This window comes from Anser anser (assembly GCF_964211835.1).
Source record: "Anser anser genome assembly, chromosome: 9".
Lineage (NCBI taxonomy): Eukaryota > Metazoa > Chordata > Aves > Anseriformes > Anatidae > Anser > Anser anser.
In genome coordinates this window covers 5,754,143-5,771,692 of record NC_139729.1, presented here as the reverse complement: position 1 = coordinate 5,771,692, position 17,550 = coordinate 5,754,143, and the positions used below count along the sequence as shown (strand labels likewise).

General features: G+C 37.0%; 1 protein-coding gene across 4 annotated transcripts in view; it reads right to left on the bottom strand.

Annotated features, from left to right (window-relative positions):
- Positions 1-17,550, bottom strand: part of COL4A4 (collagen type IV alpha 4 chain) — a 67,023-nt gene that overhangs the window by 14,998 nt on the left and 34,475 nt on the right. For all 4 annotated transcript variants that reach the window (XM_083849420.1, XM_083849421.1, XM_083849422.1 and 1 more), the window contains exons 20-37: positions 17,267-17,431; positions 16,591-16,683; positions 16,091-16,254; positions 13,942-14,014; positions 12,561-12,667; positions 11,942-12,125; positions 11,092-11,160; positions 9,843-9,947; positions 9,126-9,344; positions 8,257-8,418; positions 7,441-7,611; positions 6,322-6,465; positions 5,526-5,633; positions 5,083-5,261; positions 4,018-4,081; positions 2,602-2,676; positions 2,091-2,198; positions 1,644-1,751 (exon numbers count right to left, since the gene is read on the bottom strand). In XM_083849420.1, the coding sequence (XP_083705546.1) occupies positions 1,644-1,751; positions 2,091-2,198; positions 2,602-2,676; positions 4,018-4,081; positions 5,083-5,261; positions 5,526-5,633; positions 6,322-6,465; positions 7,441-7,611; positions 8,257-8,418; positions 9,126-9,344; positions 9,843-9,947; positions 11,092-11,160; positions 11,942-12,125; positions 12,561-12,667; positions 13,942-14,014; positions 16,091-16,254; positions 16,591-16,683; positions 17,267-17,431 (2,298 nt within the window). The remainder of the gene's footprint in view (positions 1-1,643; positions 1,752-2,090; positions 2,199-2,601; positions 2,677-4,017; positions 4,082-5,082; positions 5,262-5,525; positions 5,634-6,321; positions 6,466-7,440; positions 7,612-8,256; positions 8,419-9,125; positions 9,345-9,842; positions 9,948-11,091; positions 11,161-11,941; positions 12,126-12,560; positions 12,668-13,941; positions 14,015-16,090; positions 16,255-16,590; positions 16,684-17,266; positions 17,432-17,550) is intronic.

Below are 17,550 nucleotides of genomic sequence, written 5' to 3'. Positions count from 1 at the left end.
ACAAGTAATTATGCTGATGTTCTTACTATTACTTGCTTCATGAGGGATTACTCACGCAAGTAAGACTTGCCAGACTGAGTCCTTAACTAGTAAAACTATCTCTGTAACACAGAAAATGTGATTACGCTTTGGTTAAAAGCCCTTTAACTACATTTTTTAATCTAAAAGTTCTTCAGGCACGAGACATTTAATGTAAATGAGAAGCAATTAGACTAACAAGGCTGTGTCCTTAACAAGGAACAGCCAATTAACAATTTCACATCTGATGGTAGCTACATTATTTATTAAAAGCAGCATATGATATATTCTCCAGTAGAACTGGAATACTAATTCTATTCAGTTTTCATTACTGAGTACAATTTCAAGGTTGTTAACCTTCTTTTCAACTTGGCTGGTAATATATAGGATCCTAAGGCAGGCAAGCCACTTGGTCTCTAATGAATTTCTATTTGGAACAGAACTTTTCCCTCTGCAGCACATGTGTTAATTTGTTATGTTTCCTTCGCGGGACTTGGGATAACTTCTGTGTAATAGAGAAGTGTCTGACCACTCATGGCAAGATGGAATGAGTCCATCTTTTTACTAAGAAGTTTTCAACAGAACAAATTTTTCTCTCTCAATTTAGACATCCCTGTCATTGCAGATTTCTGCCTTTGTTACAGAAAATACTGTTTGGAACAATGAAATGTTCTCTTGCAAATTATGCACCAGCAAGAAGTCTGTCACAACAGTTTAAAGCAGCACCCTTTACTTTCTGCAAGTAATCTGAAACTTCTATTTTTCATTTAAATTTTCGGTAGTTTTTAAGAAACCTTCTCAATTTATCCTCAGTCTGAATTCGAAGTGAATCTGTTGTCCTCCCTAGCCATTTTTCATTGTCACATTTATTACTTTACTATGGTATCTGTATATCCATCATTAATATTCTTCTTGCCCAGGAACTGGTTATGAAGCTCACTATTGCAGAGAGGGCATACAAATTTCGTAGTTGATTATCTTTCTTTATAAAACATTATTGTAACTTATGATTTCAATATTAACTTTTACTATACTTAGAATGACATACTGGCTTCCACCAAAAACAACTGTACAGATGAGCTGCTGTTCAATCCAAATGTAACAGTCATTATGAAAAGTGTAATTTAGGATTTTGGGGAAATATTTCTACATTAAATCCTCCAAATTTTTTTTTATTTTTTTTTTTAGAAAATCAAAACAAGTTATCTTATGATCACAATTTGTCGTGGACGAAACTGTCCACAGCATTCTGCTGTTTTTGTAGAGGAACAGTGGCACTCCATGGTGAAAAGGTAGAACACAGTGTAATTGAAGTCAAAGTGAAACGTCTGAATTAATGCAAATTCCTTCTCCTTTCCTTAACTTCTGTTATCAGTTACATTAAGAGAGCCAGAATCTGTTTCTTTCTTCTTCTTGACTCATTTTAGATCGTAGTCCAATTTTGTGAGGTAGCATTTGTTATTTTTCAAAGGTGCTGATAACTGGCTTAACTCTTTTAGTAGATTAAGTGAATACAGAATCAAAATCATGCTTGCTTTTTAGGCCTTTTCCATTTTCAGTGCTAAATGGGTATTAATATATGGTGATGTCATATTACCAGTAGAACTGCACTGTATGCTGTTTACCTTTCCTGCCCTGTGATCCAGCTAATCCTTGCAATCCTGGAGGTCCCAAAATTCCTTGTTTCCCTTTTTCTCCAGGTTCTCCTGGCAATCCTGGAGGACCTGGAGCTCCTGAGAATGGAGGGAAAAAAAAATCCTTGACTATGCACATCTATTGAATAGTTGATTTTTTTTTTTCCCTACACAATTTAGCACACTACATTATTCAGATATTCAGAGGTACCTGAAAGCATATGGGACTGTCTGAAGAACTGATGTATCTTGCTGTCAGGCTCTGAGCTAGCTCTACTGCTGCTGTCTACAGATACTGAAACAGCTTTCAGTACAAGCCTTCTTACAACCTCTCCTTTCTATAGCCTTCTCAACAGAGGTGCCTCCTCAGCTACATGTTCCTGATGCCTACCCCTTCTGAGCTCTTAGATCACACTAATTTTAAAACTTTGGCATTACCTGGAAATCCAGGTATTCCTGGGTATCCAGACTCGCCCTTGGATCCTGGTCTTCCAGGTTGTCCTTGGATACCTGATGAACCCTTCTCTCCGGGTAACCCACAGAATCCTTTAAAAAATATATAAAATATAAAAGTTCAGTAAGATTTTTCTGTAATAGAAAAGTTTTTTTTTTTTCAAATACTGCAGATCCTTGCATCTATTTATTAGCAATGAATTACAGTGATATCTCTGATGATATCTGAAAGAGCAGAAATGGCTAGCAAGAGATAGACAAGACAGGTATTCTGGGAGGTCTTGGGGTGTTCTCCAGTGCTGTACTAGACAATACCAGTCTCTATCTCTTATGTTTGCGCTAGCCATATTGCACATTGTGATGCCGCTCCTATCCCAGGGCCTTTAACTTTGCAAAATACAACTCAATGCATACAGAAAATAGAGCTCCCTCTCCACTAACAAAGCTTACAGAAAATGCCTTAAGTTCGATTTTTTCTTTAATCAGACTGAATTACCTGTTAATCCTGGGTCTCCGGGAGGCCCTTTTTGACCACGTATACCAAGCAGAAGAGTTGGGTCACCTCTCTTGCCTGTTAAGGTACAGTGACTTTCATTTGATACAAGTATTATTTTCATCCATGAATACAAAGCTGGACAGTTTTGTAAGATCTTATAATTTAGTCATAGATATAACAACTATAAAAGGGAATGAGAGAACACAAAAATACTTTGGCACATGGAAATTAGCAGACAGCTCATCCTATCATGAAGTACTAACTCAGCTTGTATTTAATATGATTCCAGTCAATATTCATGTAAATTACTCACTATGGAGGAAAAAAAAGGGGGGGAATTTTTCCAATACTGACAGCATATACTGAATATGAAAGATATTGCATAAATTCCTTATGATACTTTATTAAACACAAAGAGCTCCTTACATAGGTTTGTTAGGATTTGCACAATCAGTACAGCTTGAGTCCATTTACTCAGTAAAGACCTTTTAGGGACTAGCTGGGGACTTTAAGCCAGCACAACTTCTGTTTGCCCTGAAATTCCTGTTTATCAGAGAGTCAATAATTTCAAGTGATTTTGTCTTACATTCTCTGTACAGACTTGTTCTTTGCTTTTTTGTGTGTGTGGGGGGGAATATATTCCCTGGCTGAGAAGGTGTTGAATATTTGAAGAAATGGAAACTGTAGCTGAGAAAAAGAGCTTATCTTGTCCCCGTGACATTTTTTTTTTCCCTGGCAATGATTTTATTATGTTATTTATTATTAATGAAACCATGCTCCAAGGAAATTTGGAATATCATGGACGACACCATTTTGCATTTTGCTGAAATATTTTAAAAAAATCTAAGTATTATAAATTTGTCAGAGTAATCTCTACCTATGCAAAAAATACAAAACTTCATCTTGTGAGCAGAATAACTTTGCTTACATGGCTACAACCTATGCCTGATTTTTGTTAATTTCAGAAGTTACAGGAACTAACAATCATAGCCTAAATTGCTGGAAAAGAAGTGATGTAAAAGTAACTATAAATCCTGCTGTACTATTTTAAAAACTACCTATCTGCATAATACCATAAATAATTGTATTTTCTCTCATTTTGTTTAACTAGTTTTACAGATACATAAGTTTGTACTTGTTTTTTTGGTGTTTTGAAACTCCATGAAATCTGACAGAGATTTATCTTCTAAATTAATAAAAACTATGTTATAAGGAACAAACTGTTAAAGAAGAAATGTATTAAAATGCAAATTTTGCCTTCAGGTATGTCAGACTTGTTTGTAATGCTATTCATGTTTGAATTACGTTCACTTCTGTCCTGTTTTCTAATGACTAGTGAGTACTCTCCATATATGAAAGCATATATAACATAACACTATGGCTCTTTACAAAAGCATGTTTATATGAACTCATTACCTTTAGATCCTTTTGGGCCAGTCAATCCTGGGTTTCCAGGCATTCCTGGTAAGCCAACATCACCCTGACAAACAGCAAAAAAAAAAATTGATTTATGATATTCATAATAAGAATGATCTGTAAGAATATTTGGTTCTCATATGCTAGTAAACAGACCAGAAATCAATATGAATAGCAAAACTGTATCTTTAGCTCAACAGAAAAGCATTTTGTCTTTGCTACATCAAACACTGACCATTAATACTTCCAAGAAACTCTAGATTAGAATTGCTAATAATTTTGAATGTGTTTATGCTAACACTTGGCTTGAACATCTTGAATTCCTCACAGATGGCTTGAGTTATTTGATTTAAAAGGTACCACAACAACGTACCAAATATTACTGAGTTTTACCCCGATTTTACTATAAACATTAATGAGAAATATGTTGTGACATTACAGTAAAAATGTAAAGATTTCTCTATTTTTCTTTTAAATAATGACCTATGATCAGCAAAACAGATTCTGTCTTCAAAGAAATATAACACAGAACAAGCTAAGCAAAGATATGTCCCTGCACCAAAAAATGAACTGTGATTTGTTTCATGTAATCTCATTGCCTATCTACCTAACGCACAAGCTAGTGAAGAATGTAACCTCATATCCATATGGGACGTGTTTTTGTATATTTATTCTTGAGCAATATGGCTTCTCTGGGTTCTGTTTGGTGCAAGCTGTCTGTATGGGCACAGGTCTGTTTTTTTTTCTTGTCTGTTGGTTTGGCAGCTCCTCATAGCAAGATACGAAGAAGCAGCCATATTAACTTCAGCCTTGTGCTGTTCTAATTAGTGAAGCATAGCCTGAACTTCTACCAAGTGGCAGTATAACAAAATCCCAACATGCTGCTGGGAGAGAGGCCTCTTGTTGACCCTAACTATAGCTTCTGCCAAAATGTAATCACAGTATTGACAGTCTCCTCTCAGGAGGAGCATCTATTGGGTAAGTACAATATAGGCATCCATCTTATTTCTTGGAGTTGGTAAAGATGTAACTGTAAATTTTGGGGCACTGTCACTTTCAATTTACCTGGTCACCTGGTTGTCCTTGGAAACCTGTAATTCCTTTAAAGCCCTTTGGTCCTGGGAAACCCCGTGATCCTGGAAACCCCATCAGTCCAGTGTCACCATGGTCACCTGGCAGTCCTGGGACACCGTTCTTCCCTGGAAATCCTGGGGCACCTCTGAAACCAATATTGCCTTTTTCACCTGAAGTTAATTGCAGAACAAGATAATGACCAATATGGTCAAACAATTATTTGACGCTTATCTTGAATATGGCTATGCTTTCACACTTTGTGTATTGCCTTAGTAATTGCTCAAAGAAACTAGTTTGCTACCTTAAGAATCTATAAACACAATAAGGTAGCTGGAAATTACTGCAACTATCAATCCAAACCTATGAAAAACACACACCATTTATTATGATATCAGATAAATGTGTGTATGCACAGCTTTATTTTATGAGCTTACCTCTTTCACCTCTAAATCCATTCTCACCAGGGAAGCCTGGCTCTCCCTTTTGTCCTTTCTCAAGCCGAATGTTAATGGAGCCCCTGTCTCCTGGAGGTCCTCTTTCACCTTTGAGCCAAACATATGGAATGTAAGTAAATCCTTATAAATGACACATCCTGAAAATTAATATTTACTGAGGACTCCTCTACCAGAGGAAGCCTTCAAATACTAAACTAATGCAGATCCCAGTTGTTTGAGAAAACTCGCTGCTAGCAAAATTCATTTTCTTTTGCTTGCTTTTTAGTTAATTCAGGAGTAACCCAGCTGATATTAAATCAGAATTATTTCCTGTTTGTCTGGAATAAGGAAGATAGCAATTGTACTTTCCACTCTATACTGTATTGTCTGTGACTGAATACACTTTGGAAATGGTTATTCTCTTTCCCATATTAATGTTCATAAAGATGATTTCTTGTATGTTTTAGATAGATTCAACACAGACAATATGACAGAAAACTTTAAAAATCTGGTTTCTCATATGTACAGGACAAAATTAAGGGTTTGTTTGAATGAGTGATTCTTATGTATGTTTTGATTTACAGTGGTAAATGTATCCATTGATCGCTATGCCATTCATTTTTCTTTAGTTTTCGTTATGCATTCATAAAGGACAAGAGATGGATTTAGTATCTCTGAAAACAAGTGAATATACGCTTATACCAAGCAGAAAATGTAAATCTATACCAAACATAGTCTTAACAAAACTGATCATAGAAATAAATAAAAGTACAGAGTGAAGCAGATTTTTACAAACCTTTCATTCCCATATCCCCACATTCTCCACTAGGCCCAGGTGGACCCATTGTTCCTTCTTCACCTTTAACACCAGAGATTCCCATTGGGCCTTGTGTTCCTGGGAGTCCTAGGAATCCTTGGGGTCCTTGAATCCCTTTGCTTCCTGATAATATTAAATGCTTTATTGACACACTCAGTCTGCTATGCTGTTGCTGTCATATTCTAAAGAAGAGTATAAAGCAAAAGGTAGGAGGTTTACAAGGACTCATAAGGAAATCATCACAGCTAGAGAGCCAATACTTGGAGCATGGCTTCATGCCAAGATCAAACTTGTCTTGAAATCCAGATTGCCTTGAAGCAAACATCTCCTCCTCCTGTACCACCCCCCCAGAGATTAATGCTATTCTTATTACTAAAGAAGCTAACTCTCAAGATAATTGAAGCTGCAAATTGGAAGTTTCATGTTTTTTTCCCTTTCTGTTAGTTTTCACTGACATTTAGCCTTAGTTTAAATCTAAGCAGACCCTGTAATCTACACCCAGCTAACTAGGTTACTCCAGCCTTAGTGCACCTCAACTTTTGGACCAGCCATTTTCCTAAGAATGGTAAAGGACATATGATCTAAAATGAGTGTAAATGCCCACTTCCAATGTTATTTTCATACCTAAGTACTTTTTTAAGTTTTGTGGCACAATTTCTCACGTTTTCAGAAGTACTAGACATGATGTGAATCTATTTCTCCACTTACTCATCAGCATACATTCTAGATACAGAATACAATCACAGACTGCATCAGTAAAGGAGATAGCCTGCAGGTAATAAAAAGTATCTTGTTCTTATAACAACAAACTATTACAAGTAGTTAGGAAATAATACACTGAAAAATGTCAGTGTTGTAAAACAACCAGTGCACCAGCGTGCGTCAAGGTGTATCAAACTCTTTCAATCCCTTTGTTTTTATTATAAGAGAAAGAACAAAGGATTCTATTGTTCCTGACTCTGCCTTGCTGCAGGATCTTATTCTAGAAGCTGGAAAGGGAGGAGGGTGCAAAGTATTTCCTAGCTTTAAAATCAGTAAAAATAGCTCCCTGTACAAGAGATGTTATAGACGAGATGTTTTGAGGGATGTTTAACATACCTGTTTGTCCTGGGAAGCCAGGTGGTCCGTTATTACCTGGAAGTCCTGGAAGTCCTCGGGAGCCTGGAGGACCTGGGGGGCCCTGTGAGCCAGGAGAGCCTTTGAGACCTTTGATTCCAGGTGGCCCAGCTAGGCCCCTATCTCCCTTCTGACCTTTAAAGCCTGGTAAGCCTGAAAAAACCAGTTTTTACTCTATGTATGTAAATGTAGGGAAAGGATTCAGCAATTGTATCTAAAAGGTAGAAGGTGATAAATATCATCAAACATAGCAAAATGACTTGGAAACTTTGCCACCATGCTGAAGTCCTGCCTCTATCTAGATTTTCATTTGGAATATTTTGTTTTCTTATATTTCTTTAGTCGGAGACATATCAGTAGAAGTTCCCTGTGAAAAATCCCAACTTTTCATTGCTAAGTACTTTTAATATACGTCTACTAGCTCTCCTTAAGTAACACTTCAGCTTAAGAATAAGGAAGATAAAATTATCACAGCAATGCCAGGAGTTCAATTAAGTTACACAGGACAACAAAGTATAAGGTAATTAATTCTTCTCTTTATTACTTTACAGTAAACACATTATGATTTGGTCAGTTAAGGATCAGTATTTATGGGAAGGGATGGAGAGTTGGGATAAATCTGAGTTGAACATATTATACATTCCCCAAGTTATAGGAAATGTACAAAATACGCCTCCACTAACGAGCAGCCCCCATGGAAGTATTTGTCATATTAGCCACAAAAACCACATGGTTAAATCTGCTAGAGAAGACGTGCAAATCTTAGACCTGTGAAGAAACCTCATGAATGCTACGTACCTTGAGGGCCTGGCAGGCCTATGACACCTCTGAGTCCTGGTGGCCCTGGTAATCCCGTGTCACATGGTGGACCAGGGAAGCCTGGACAGCCTGGTGCTCCTATATCACCTTCTGGGCCTCTAAAACCTTTAGCACCTGGAAATCCTGGGGTACCAGGCTGCCCTGGAAACAAACAAAAAAAAAAAACATTGTAAAATCTTCCCCTTAAACTTTTCACTATCACTCAGAATTCCTAACTTCAATTCTGAAATTATATGTTCAGTAATTGGAGTATCTCACTTATCCTACAACTTTTACATACTTTGTGAAAACTGATCTTTTCTGCAATTTAGAATTGGCTGTTGTGGAGAGCTTCATTCTTTAAAGAACAATTATTCAGCTCTCACCTATAGGTGAGGAGGGCTTATACTGTATAATATAATATATATATACATATATTGTTCAGGATTATATTGTATAATTCTGGGCAAAGAAATTCACCTCTCTTTCCCTGACTGTTCTCCCACCTTTAGCCTGTCTTTTCAGATTTGAGTAAGCAATTTGAGGCAGGGACTATCTTTGCGTCTGTAGAACAGAGCAAGAGACCCTAAGCACAGATGGCCTGTAGGCAGAAAGTAACAGCAGTAACAATAGGAAGCTGCACTGCATGGACTGGGGAAAGGCATCTTCCTCCTCCTGCAGTTCAGATCTCCTCAGTGGCTGATCAACCTTAACTGTGACAATGTAAACGTAAAAATATGGAGTACCCTACATAGTCACCATTATGCAGACAAGATGCAGACAAGAGTAGGTTTTATTGCTATCAGCACTGACCTCACTCAGACTTTCTCCTTTGACTATGTAAAAATGCTTCATAAAAACTTTCGTACCTTGAAGCCCAGGAATGCCTGGATCACCCCTTGCTCCTTGTGCACCAGGTGGTCCTGGCAGTCCCCTATTGCCTGGGATTCCTGGAGGACCATATGTAGTATCACCTGGAAAACCTTTCTGACCATCTATGCCAGGTGGACCTGGAGCGCCATTTTTACCATTAATGGTGGATCCTCTTTCACCTTCCTCACCAGGATCACCAGCTTTGCCTCGGAAGCCTGTTGGTATGATATCAAAAGTTTTTTTTCCAAAACTGTGGAATATTATAATTCAAATTTATAATATTCCAGAATTACGTTACCAGTTTGCAAAGAAAAGTATTACACAGAAAATTTCAGACTTTTCATTTACAGATAATGATATGTGAAGAAAAAAGAGAAAAATTATTCCTGTGGGAAGGGACAGTGATTTTCTCTAGAGCAGCATTTATCTTGTGTGTTGTCATTCTTGTTAAGTTCAATTCCTTTACTGAAATTATACTAGTTATTCTCAGTTTTCTGTGAAAATTTATAACACCAAATTTATTTCCTCCCTGTACAATGAACTTCAGGTCATTGCAGTACCTGCTAGAAGAAAGGACAGACGCTGGTAAAGATTCCTCTTCTATTAGGTTTGGTTGAAATGTAATTCTATTCCACCACAGTAGCTACTTTACCCTGTATATATGCATTACAGCTTGACCAGCATATCCCCTGGACTGAGAAAAGCAAATTCACCTTCTGGCCCAGGGATTCCTGCTCCTGGTCTGCCTCGCTGGCCTTTTTGCCCATCAAAGCCATTTGGTCCAGGACGACCAGGGAGTCCTTTTAAACCCTTTGGTCCTGGAAACAGAAAGAAAAGAAGTCAAACCCGACAGAGCTCTAAAATTTGTGACCTAAGGAAATGGTATTTCATCTTTTTTCCATGCAGATTCATGTACTTTGAAGACAACTAGACTCATAAACTTCTAACATTTTAGGCAAGATCCAACACCCAAGTCACAACCAAATCTATGGCTGCTGTTTTTTCTAAATGGAGTTGCATAATGCATAAACAGCAGACTGCAAATCATCAGAGTAAATTAGGAAAACAAAAATCTGTAACATTTTAATGTTAGAGGACAGCAACCTAGTTATTGACAAATTACTAGTAATTTGTCAAATATTAGTAACCTAGTGATTTGTAAATTTACAAACTTGCAAAATTAGTAACCTAGTAAATTGACAAAATTACAGTTGTCAAATCACATTCTTCTGTGCTACCTGCTTCTCCTGGAATCATGCGGTTGAACTCAATACACTAATCTCTGTTCTCTCATGTCTGTATAGAATTTAGCTACCACTCACAATACTGATATCGGGGAGCTGTGTAATACCACATTAAAAGGGACAACTTGAAAATCCATTTGTTCTGATCATGATTTTCTGTGGTATTTCACATGTTTTGGAGGTGATCAAAGCAATATCTGGACAGTTTCTGGATGAGTTCTTTGAATTTAAGTTAAGTTGAACAAGGGAAGTAGTAAGTATTGAGATTTTAGGGCTCACTTGCAACTTGCCATGAACAATATTATCTTAGAAATTACAGACTAGCAGCATATCTTTTGCCAGGCACACCTTTTTTCCTCCTTATCCAGATGTGGATGTTCAAGGTCCTATCTGAGTCCAGCCAACTGCCCATTTAACAGCCTCTCATATTTTTTAACTGAAGCAGGACAGAATTTCAGAAATGAAGCTACCTGCATTTAGCCACTTCTACAGAAGCAGCCTGCACACCTTTTGATCACGCAAATTGCAGCTGTCTAGCTCTTGGTTGTAAAAGATGATTAAATTCCTGCCCACTTGCAGTTTTACATTTTGAGACATCTATCTGTTGAAAAACTAGAATGTTTAGTGTATCTTTTTAGGATAGCTTCTTTGTCTTTTAATTAGCAATTAAAAACTCCGTTTTGATTAAAAACAAAAATTCCCTCATTTGTAAACATACCTTGAACACCTTTAAAACCTGGGGGACCTGGGTTTCCAGGGGATGGTGATACAATACTGACAGTCTCACCTGAAGCAAGAGGGACAAAGAAATAGGTCTATTTGATTTTAGAATAAATAGTCTGAACATTTACTATAATAAAATCTCTGTGGAAATAACCAGCCAGATGCGTAAAGAGAAAGGTCTGTTTACGTCTATAGTTATTTCCACATTATTTAAGGTTTGATGAGAATCTTAAAATGTATTTCTCTTGCCACTTATTTTGTACAGAATATTGGTAATGACTCAATTTGATGTAATACAGTTGTATTCTGTAAAGACAAAGATTTTTTGTGTCTGTGTTGGTAGAAATTTGTCTTTACAATAGAGTCTGTTGAAAGAAAGAGAAATGATATTTTCATCTCAGTTCTATGTACGTTTCTGATTTATACATATTGACAATCAGTGAAATTTTTTTTCTTTGGTAGGGAATTTTTGTAAACAAACAAACAAAAAGACCATGTCTTAAGTATTAATTGTCTTTTCCTGCTCCTTCAGCAAAAAAGCATTGCCCTGCAAATCCTTATATACAGGAGTAGTCTTCACTCCAGCAATTAATTCCCCTCGTAGTGTGCAAGTAACACACTGCAGGTTCAAGGCCCCATGAGATTCATATAGTCACCAGTGTGCACTACTAAATGCTGACAGTTTTGTACCTTTCAGTAGCCATGCTTCATGTGACCACTGAGCTTGCCAAAACTGATTTTTACTATAAATGGATAACACTGTATAGAATACATATGAAGCTGTAATTGATGCTATCAGACGTGTTTTTCATTGTTTGGCTTTTAAAGTAAATATTCAAAATTACCTTTCTGACCCTTTAGACCAGGCGGCCCAATGCTACCAGTATCACCAAAGTCTCCAGGGGTACCTCTGACTCCAGGAGGGCCAGGAATCCCCAAACCTGGCAGTCCCATTGGTCCTTTTACTCCAGGGAGTCCTGGGATTCCAGGGAGTCCTTTATCACCTGGCACTGGTATTCCAGAATCACCCTAAAAGAAATAAACTGTTAATAAGAAATAGCATGACCTGGTTCCTTTCCTCTCTTTGATTATCAAAAGCCACATTAGAAAATTATCTGGAGAAACCACTGTTCTTCATGTAACTATATGGGTGACGTTACTAGTTTTAAATATTCAAAGGCAATAGGAATAGAGGGCAGATTTTGTTTCTTCCTGATCCCATAATATTGACACAATATACGCAGAAGTTATGTCTAGAAATAACAAAATAAGCAGTAGTATTTCCAATAAAATCTTTTTTTCAATGGATACTATGATTTTTGATCTAGGCTAACAGAAAATGTTAAAACTGATAAATCTGCTACAAATTTGGAATACAATGACAGTTTTCATTAAGAGCTAGCCTTTCTTAAGACACTATATTAACTGATATAAAAAAAAAAATCTTGAGAAAGTAAAACATACCTCAGCTCCTTTCTCCCCAGGCAATCCTAAATCCCCATCTCTGCCATCATTACCTCTTTGGCCTGGAAATCCTGGAACCCCAGTAGGACCTCTTTCACCTTTTATTCCTTAAAACAATTAAAAAGGTATAATATTTACACCATGTTTTCTTATTTATTTTCTGCTTAGATAAACACAGGGTAACCATTCATCATATCTGGACCTGTATGGCAATTTTCAGTTCTTGAATTCTGGTTTCCTTAATGAGGTAATTTAGGCTTAGGAAGGCAGTATGTATGTAGTTGGACACCTCATGGAACAACTTGGTCTCTGTAAAAGATGTGTTTACAGGCACTGGAAGAATGTGGCTTCTGTTCATGTTATACACAGAGTGAAAACATTGTGCTATTGAAATCAGTCAGAGTTTGATCCTTAATTTCGGTGAAATCAGTATGCACAAATATTCCCCAAAGGTTTTAATTGTTTTCTTTTTTCTTCTTACTTTTCCCTCCAGATTTTTCTTGGACTGATATTTATTAAAATGTATTTTTTGCATAAAGGACAATAGTACTATTCTAACCCAAAAATTCATTTTGCTGTGTCAAGAAATTCTTTATAAATAAACAGCAAATGTTTTGCCCTTCTCCAATGTCTGTAAATAAACACAGGCATCCAAAGCTAAACTAACTTTTCACAAACAATAAGATGGACTCTTTTTTGTCTGAATAATTAATGTAGCATTTGTAACTAAGCTTTCCCATCAGATTACTGTAATTTGTTGTGCTCTTTCTCTTTTGGTTTTGCAAATTATAACCATAACTGTGGAGAGTTTTTGATCTATTTAGTTACAAGAATTTCAGTTGTGCAACTGGTGGCCTATTGTTTCTTTTCAATGCCTGGTCAAAAGTAATTTTTCAGAAAGAGAAGTAGGAATTCAAAAGGCCACTGAGATTTGTGAGTTTTTCCCAAGAATTTTGGTTAAGTGGAAATAACAGCTGTGATACTGACATATGACACTTCAGGAGGTGCCTTTTGTATGATAATATTTCTTCATACTTTCATAGTAATTGTATTCTGATTAGTCTTTGCTACACAGACCTCTGTAAAACCCTGATTATCCATCAAATGATACAAAGTCATTTGTTAGCATTAATATCAATCTGTTAAAACCAGTTTATGGCTCGACTATTAAGTAAAAAGCACAAAAAATTGTGTTGACCTTGTGTTGAGCAAGAAGAAAATGAGAGATTGTATCAAGCAAGCAGTCTTGGTTATATGTGACCTCTAGGTTTCAGTAACTTGCTAAATTAATGACTTAAAGAGCAGATGAATGTGTCTGTCTCACACTATATGAGGCTCTGTGTAGGAAACAAAAAGGATAAAGGATAAAACATGTATTTACCTTTTATTCTAACTCGTCCTAGGTCACCCTTTTCTCCTTTTTCACCATGTTGTCCAGCAGAACCAGGTGTCCCCTTATCATCAACAACATCAACACCAAAAAAAAAAAAAGTAAATTAATCTCCAGAAAAGAAGCAATATGGGAATTGAGGGGAAAATTAGTTATCTGTCTCTTGCTCTTGCATTGTTTCCCAAACCAGGCTAATTAAGGTAACAAGCCAACAAAGCAAAAAACTCAATTTTATCTCTTTTGATATCTATAAACAGTTGTGTGAACGGCACCTGAGATTTTCAGTCTGACTGCCACCAAATGCAAACAGATGCAACTGTGTGAAACCAAGTAATGCTGGAAGAGTTGGGTCCATAGTCTCATTCAGCTGTGACTGCAAATGCAAGAATATTAAGATGCAAACAATTAACAATTCATAAACTTCCCATTGCAGATTTTGACCCATGATTCACCAAGGCAACAGAAGAAGGAAATCTCTCTCGAGTGTTGTGACTGCTGGATGAGGCTGCCCTCCTGCTACTGAACATGGCAGTTGGTAAGTGCTGCTTTTTTCCTGAGTGAAAGCCTGCAATGCTGCCAGTATAAAATATCATCTGCATCTAGTTTAGTACTTGGTGTTGTCAGAAGAGTCTATTACTTGCCAGGTTTAGAGAGTGGAAAAAATGCTTTTCTTCATTTTTATGCTGATTTGTGCTCTCAGCTCTCCAAACAGTCTGGATTGCATATCACCTTGCTGTGAGAGTCTGTGCAACAGGATATGCGGGGAAATACATTTTACCTTGTGAAGTTCACACAAGTAAAAGGCCACTAAGGTTGTAAAATTGGGTTATTATTTAGCCATTCCTCTATATGTATGAAAAAGAGTTCTGCTATCTAAAAAACCCAAACAACTCCCTCCCCCTTCCCCCCCTACCCCCCCTCCCCAAAAATAAGGAGTTGCTATAAAGCTAAGCATATACAAATATATTTTCAAAGAAAGTGATCTCACACACACAAGAAACTATTAAAAAAAAATCTCTACTTGGCATCACTTTGCTATGCAGCATCCTAGATGGACATTTTTAAAAACTTTGTATGTTTTTTCATGAAAAACTGCATGTCAGATTTGTTAACACTAGAATGAAAAAATGAACATTATATGCTGATGTCAAATGATTTAGTACACAAAATCTTTACCACCAAAAAGTTAGTTCAGTTTCTTTTCTTGAGGAACTTGAAATGAAATTATTATATTGCTAGGAAGCTATTCAAGCAAGTGAAAAGTCTTTATTTTCATGGTAACTTTTCCTTCTAAGGATTATTAAATGAAGGGCAAAATCTTGATTCCGCTTCAGCTTCATTGCTAATACATGTGTTATAAAGAGACAAAGCATTGCCTATAGGAGCTTCATCCCTATGAAGAACAAACTTTGAGTAGTGACTAAAAATGGGAGATTCTAAAGTAATACAGAACAGTGAAAGGATAAACAAAACTAAAAAAGTAGCACTGACTTTTAGGCTCTGTGGGAGTGAAGACTATTTTGTTCAGACCACCTCATCATATAAATTAAGCATTTCAATTAAATTGCTAAAAAAAAAAAAAGAAAGAAAAAAAGAGAGAGAGAATAGGAGTAAGGAAAATGACTTGAAATGCCAGAATAAAATCTAAGGTTTCTACACGCACACACACAACAGAGAGAGATAGTTGTTGACATAAAATAAATCTTGATCTGAAGACACCATGCAATTCTTTGCCTCGAAAACATTTTGTTGGAAACACTTTCATTAGAACTAACTGAAAAATCATCTTCAGTGCAGCAATTTGTGCATTGTTTTCAAGAAAAAAACAATGGGTATTTGAAACTAAAAGTAAAAACAAATCGAAAACAAAACAGGATTACCAAACACAATCTTTCCTAAGCCTCCTGACAACCCCATCTACACAGAACAGGATTCTGTCCCCCAGCATAAAACTCTTCCCACTGCCGCAATCTGACAAAAGCTAGTAAGTGCATCCTCCCACAAGACTGTAATAAGCAAAAGTAGATAAAACTTTTACATAATTTTCCAGGTCAGTTCCTCCACCGCTCATCTTAAATGCCTCCTGTGTGAGTGACCAGTTGATGTTACTTATTTACTGAAGCTCATACGAACTACTCACAGGGAGCCCTGGTGATCCCATTGCACCAGATAAGCCTGGATCACCCTTTTCTCCGTGTCTTCCAGGGTAACCCATTTGTCCTTTCTTTCCTTGAGTACCCGGAGGTCCTTGTATACCACGGGGACCAGGAGGACCAGCACTACATGAGCAGAGGCCTTGGTTTCCTATGTAAATGTATTAAAATCACATTGAAACAGCTGCACAATACATAAAAAATACTGCCCTTTTTCTTTTCTGTATGTGTAGTGCACAAACTATTTTATCTCATTATGGCCTTCAAAGGAGTGAAGCATATCAGTACTTTTTCACAGTGCTGAGTAAGTGTACCGATATGACTGCTGATTTAGAAGCTGCTGCAATGTGAACAGATATTTAACTACATTTTGATGGTCCTGATCCTAAAAGCTACCATAAACTTCTGCTTGCAAATATAGGCCTGAGGTGCTGATCTGGCAAAGGTCTCATATTCAAATTGTTGCTATCCAGGCATACATACCTACCTTTTTTTCCTTTTTCACCTTTTCTTCCTGGAAGGCCTATCTGACCTTTTGCTCCAGGTTCCCCAGGGATCCCTCTGTCAGTACAAATTACACCTTTGAAAAAACAAATTGTACAGCTACTATAAATCAGGTTGACTTTTTCCAAAGCTTAGGTCATGCGTTCTCCTCTCCCTTACCTTGTTATTCTCATGTGAAAATCTAGAGATCTTAAGAAATGCTTTACAAGTTGTTGCTTACAGATCATACTACAAGAGTCAGTCTGGCTAGAATTGATGTTGACACAAGTGTTTTTTCATTGCTACTATTTCTTCATTTTTCTGCTACAGAATTTTACAGCTCGTTTGTTTTCTAAAGGATGCTGATTTGGGTTTCCTCCCCAGTGTACTACATTTTTAACTTCAGGTGATACGTATTTAAGGACTTTTTTCACCTATGTTATTTTGTGGGTTTAAATCAGCCAGAAAAAAATGAGAATCTTGGTATCTTGGTGATTGACAGTGAATGGGAAACACATGTTTTCTACATCACGTATAAAATTTGACACATCTTTCAAAAGGCAATTCTCACCTTTTTGTTTGTAGAACCAACAAAAGCAATCAGTTTGCTAACCTAACCTTAACCCTAACCTTAATATGTAGAATGATATTTTCACGGAATAAATTGCTGTTGCACATACTAGGTAGTCCAGGTAACCCTTGCCTTCCTGGCTGTCCCGGTAGTCCTGGCGGTCCAGGATATCCAGGTCTTCCTGGAAGTGGTTCACCTGTTCCTGGCAAACCAGGATCACCATGAAAACCTTGAGGTCCTGGTGCCCCACTTAGTCCTGGCAGGCCAGGCAGACCTGTAAAGAAAGTAATGATATAGGGCCAAAACAACCTCACAGTAAGGATTAATACCAGGTGTCAAGAACAAAACTACAGACCATTCAGAACTGCCATGCAGAAGAGCTTCTGTATAATA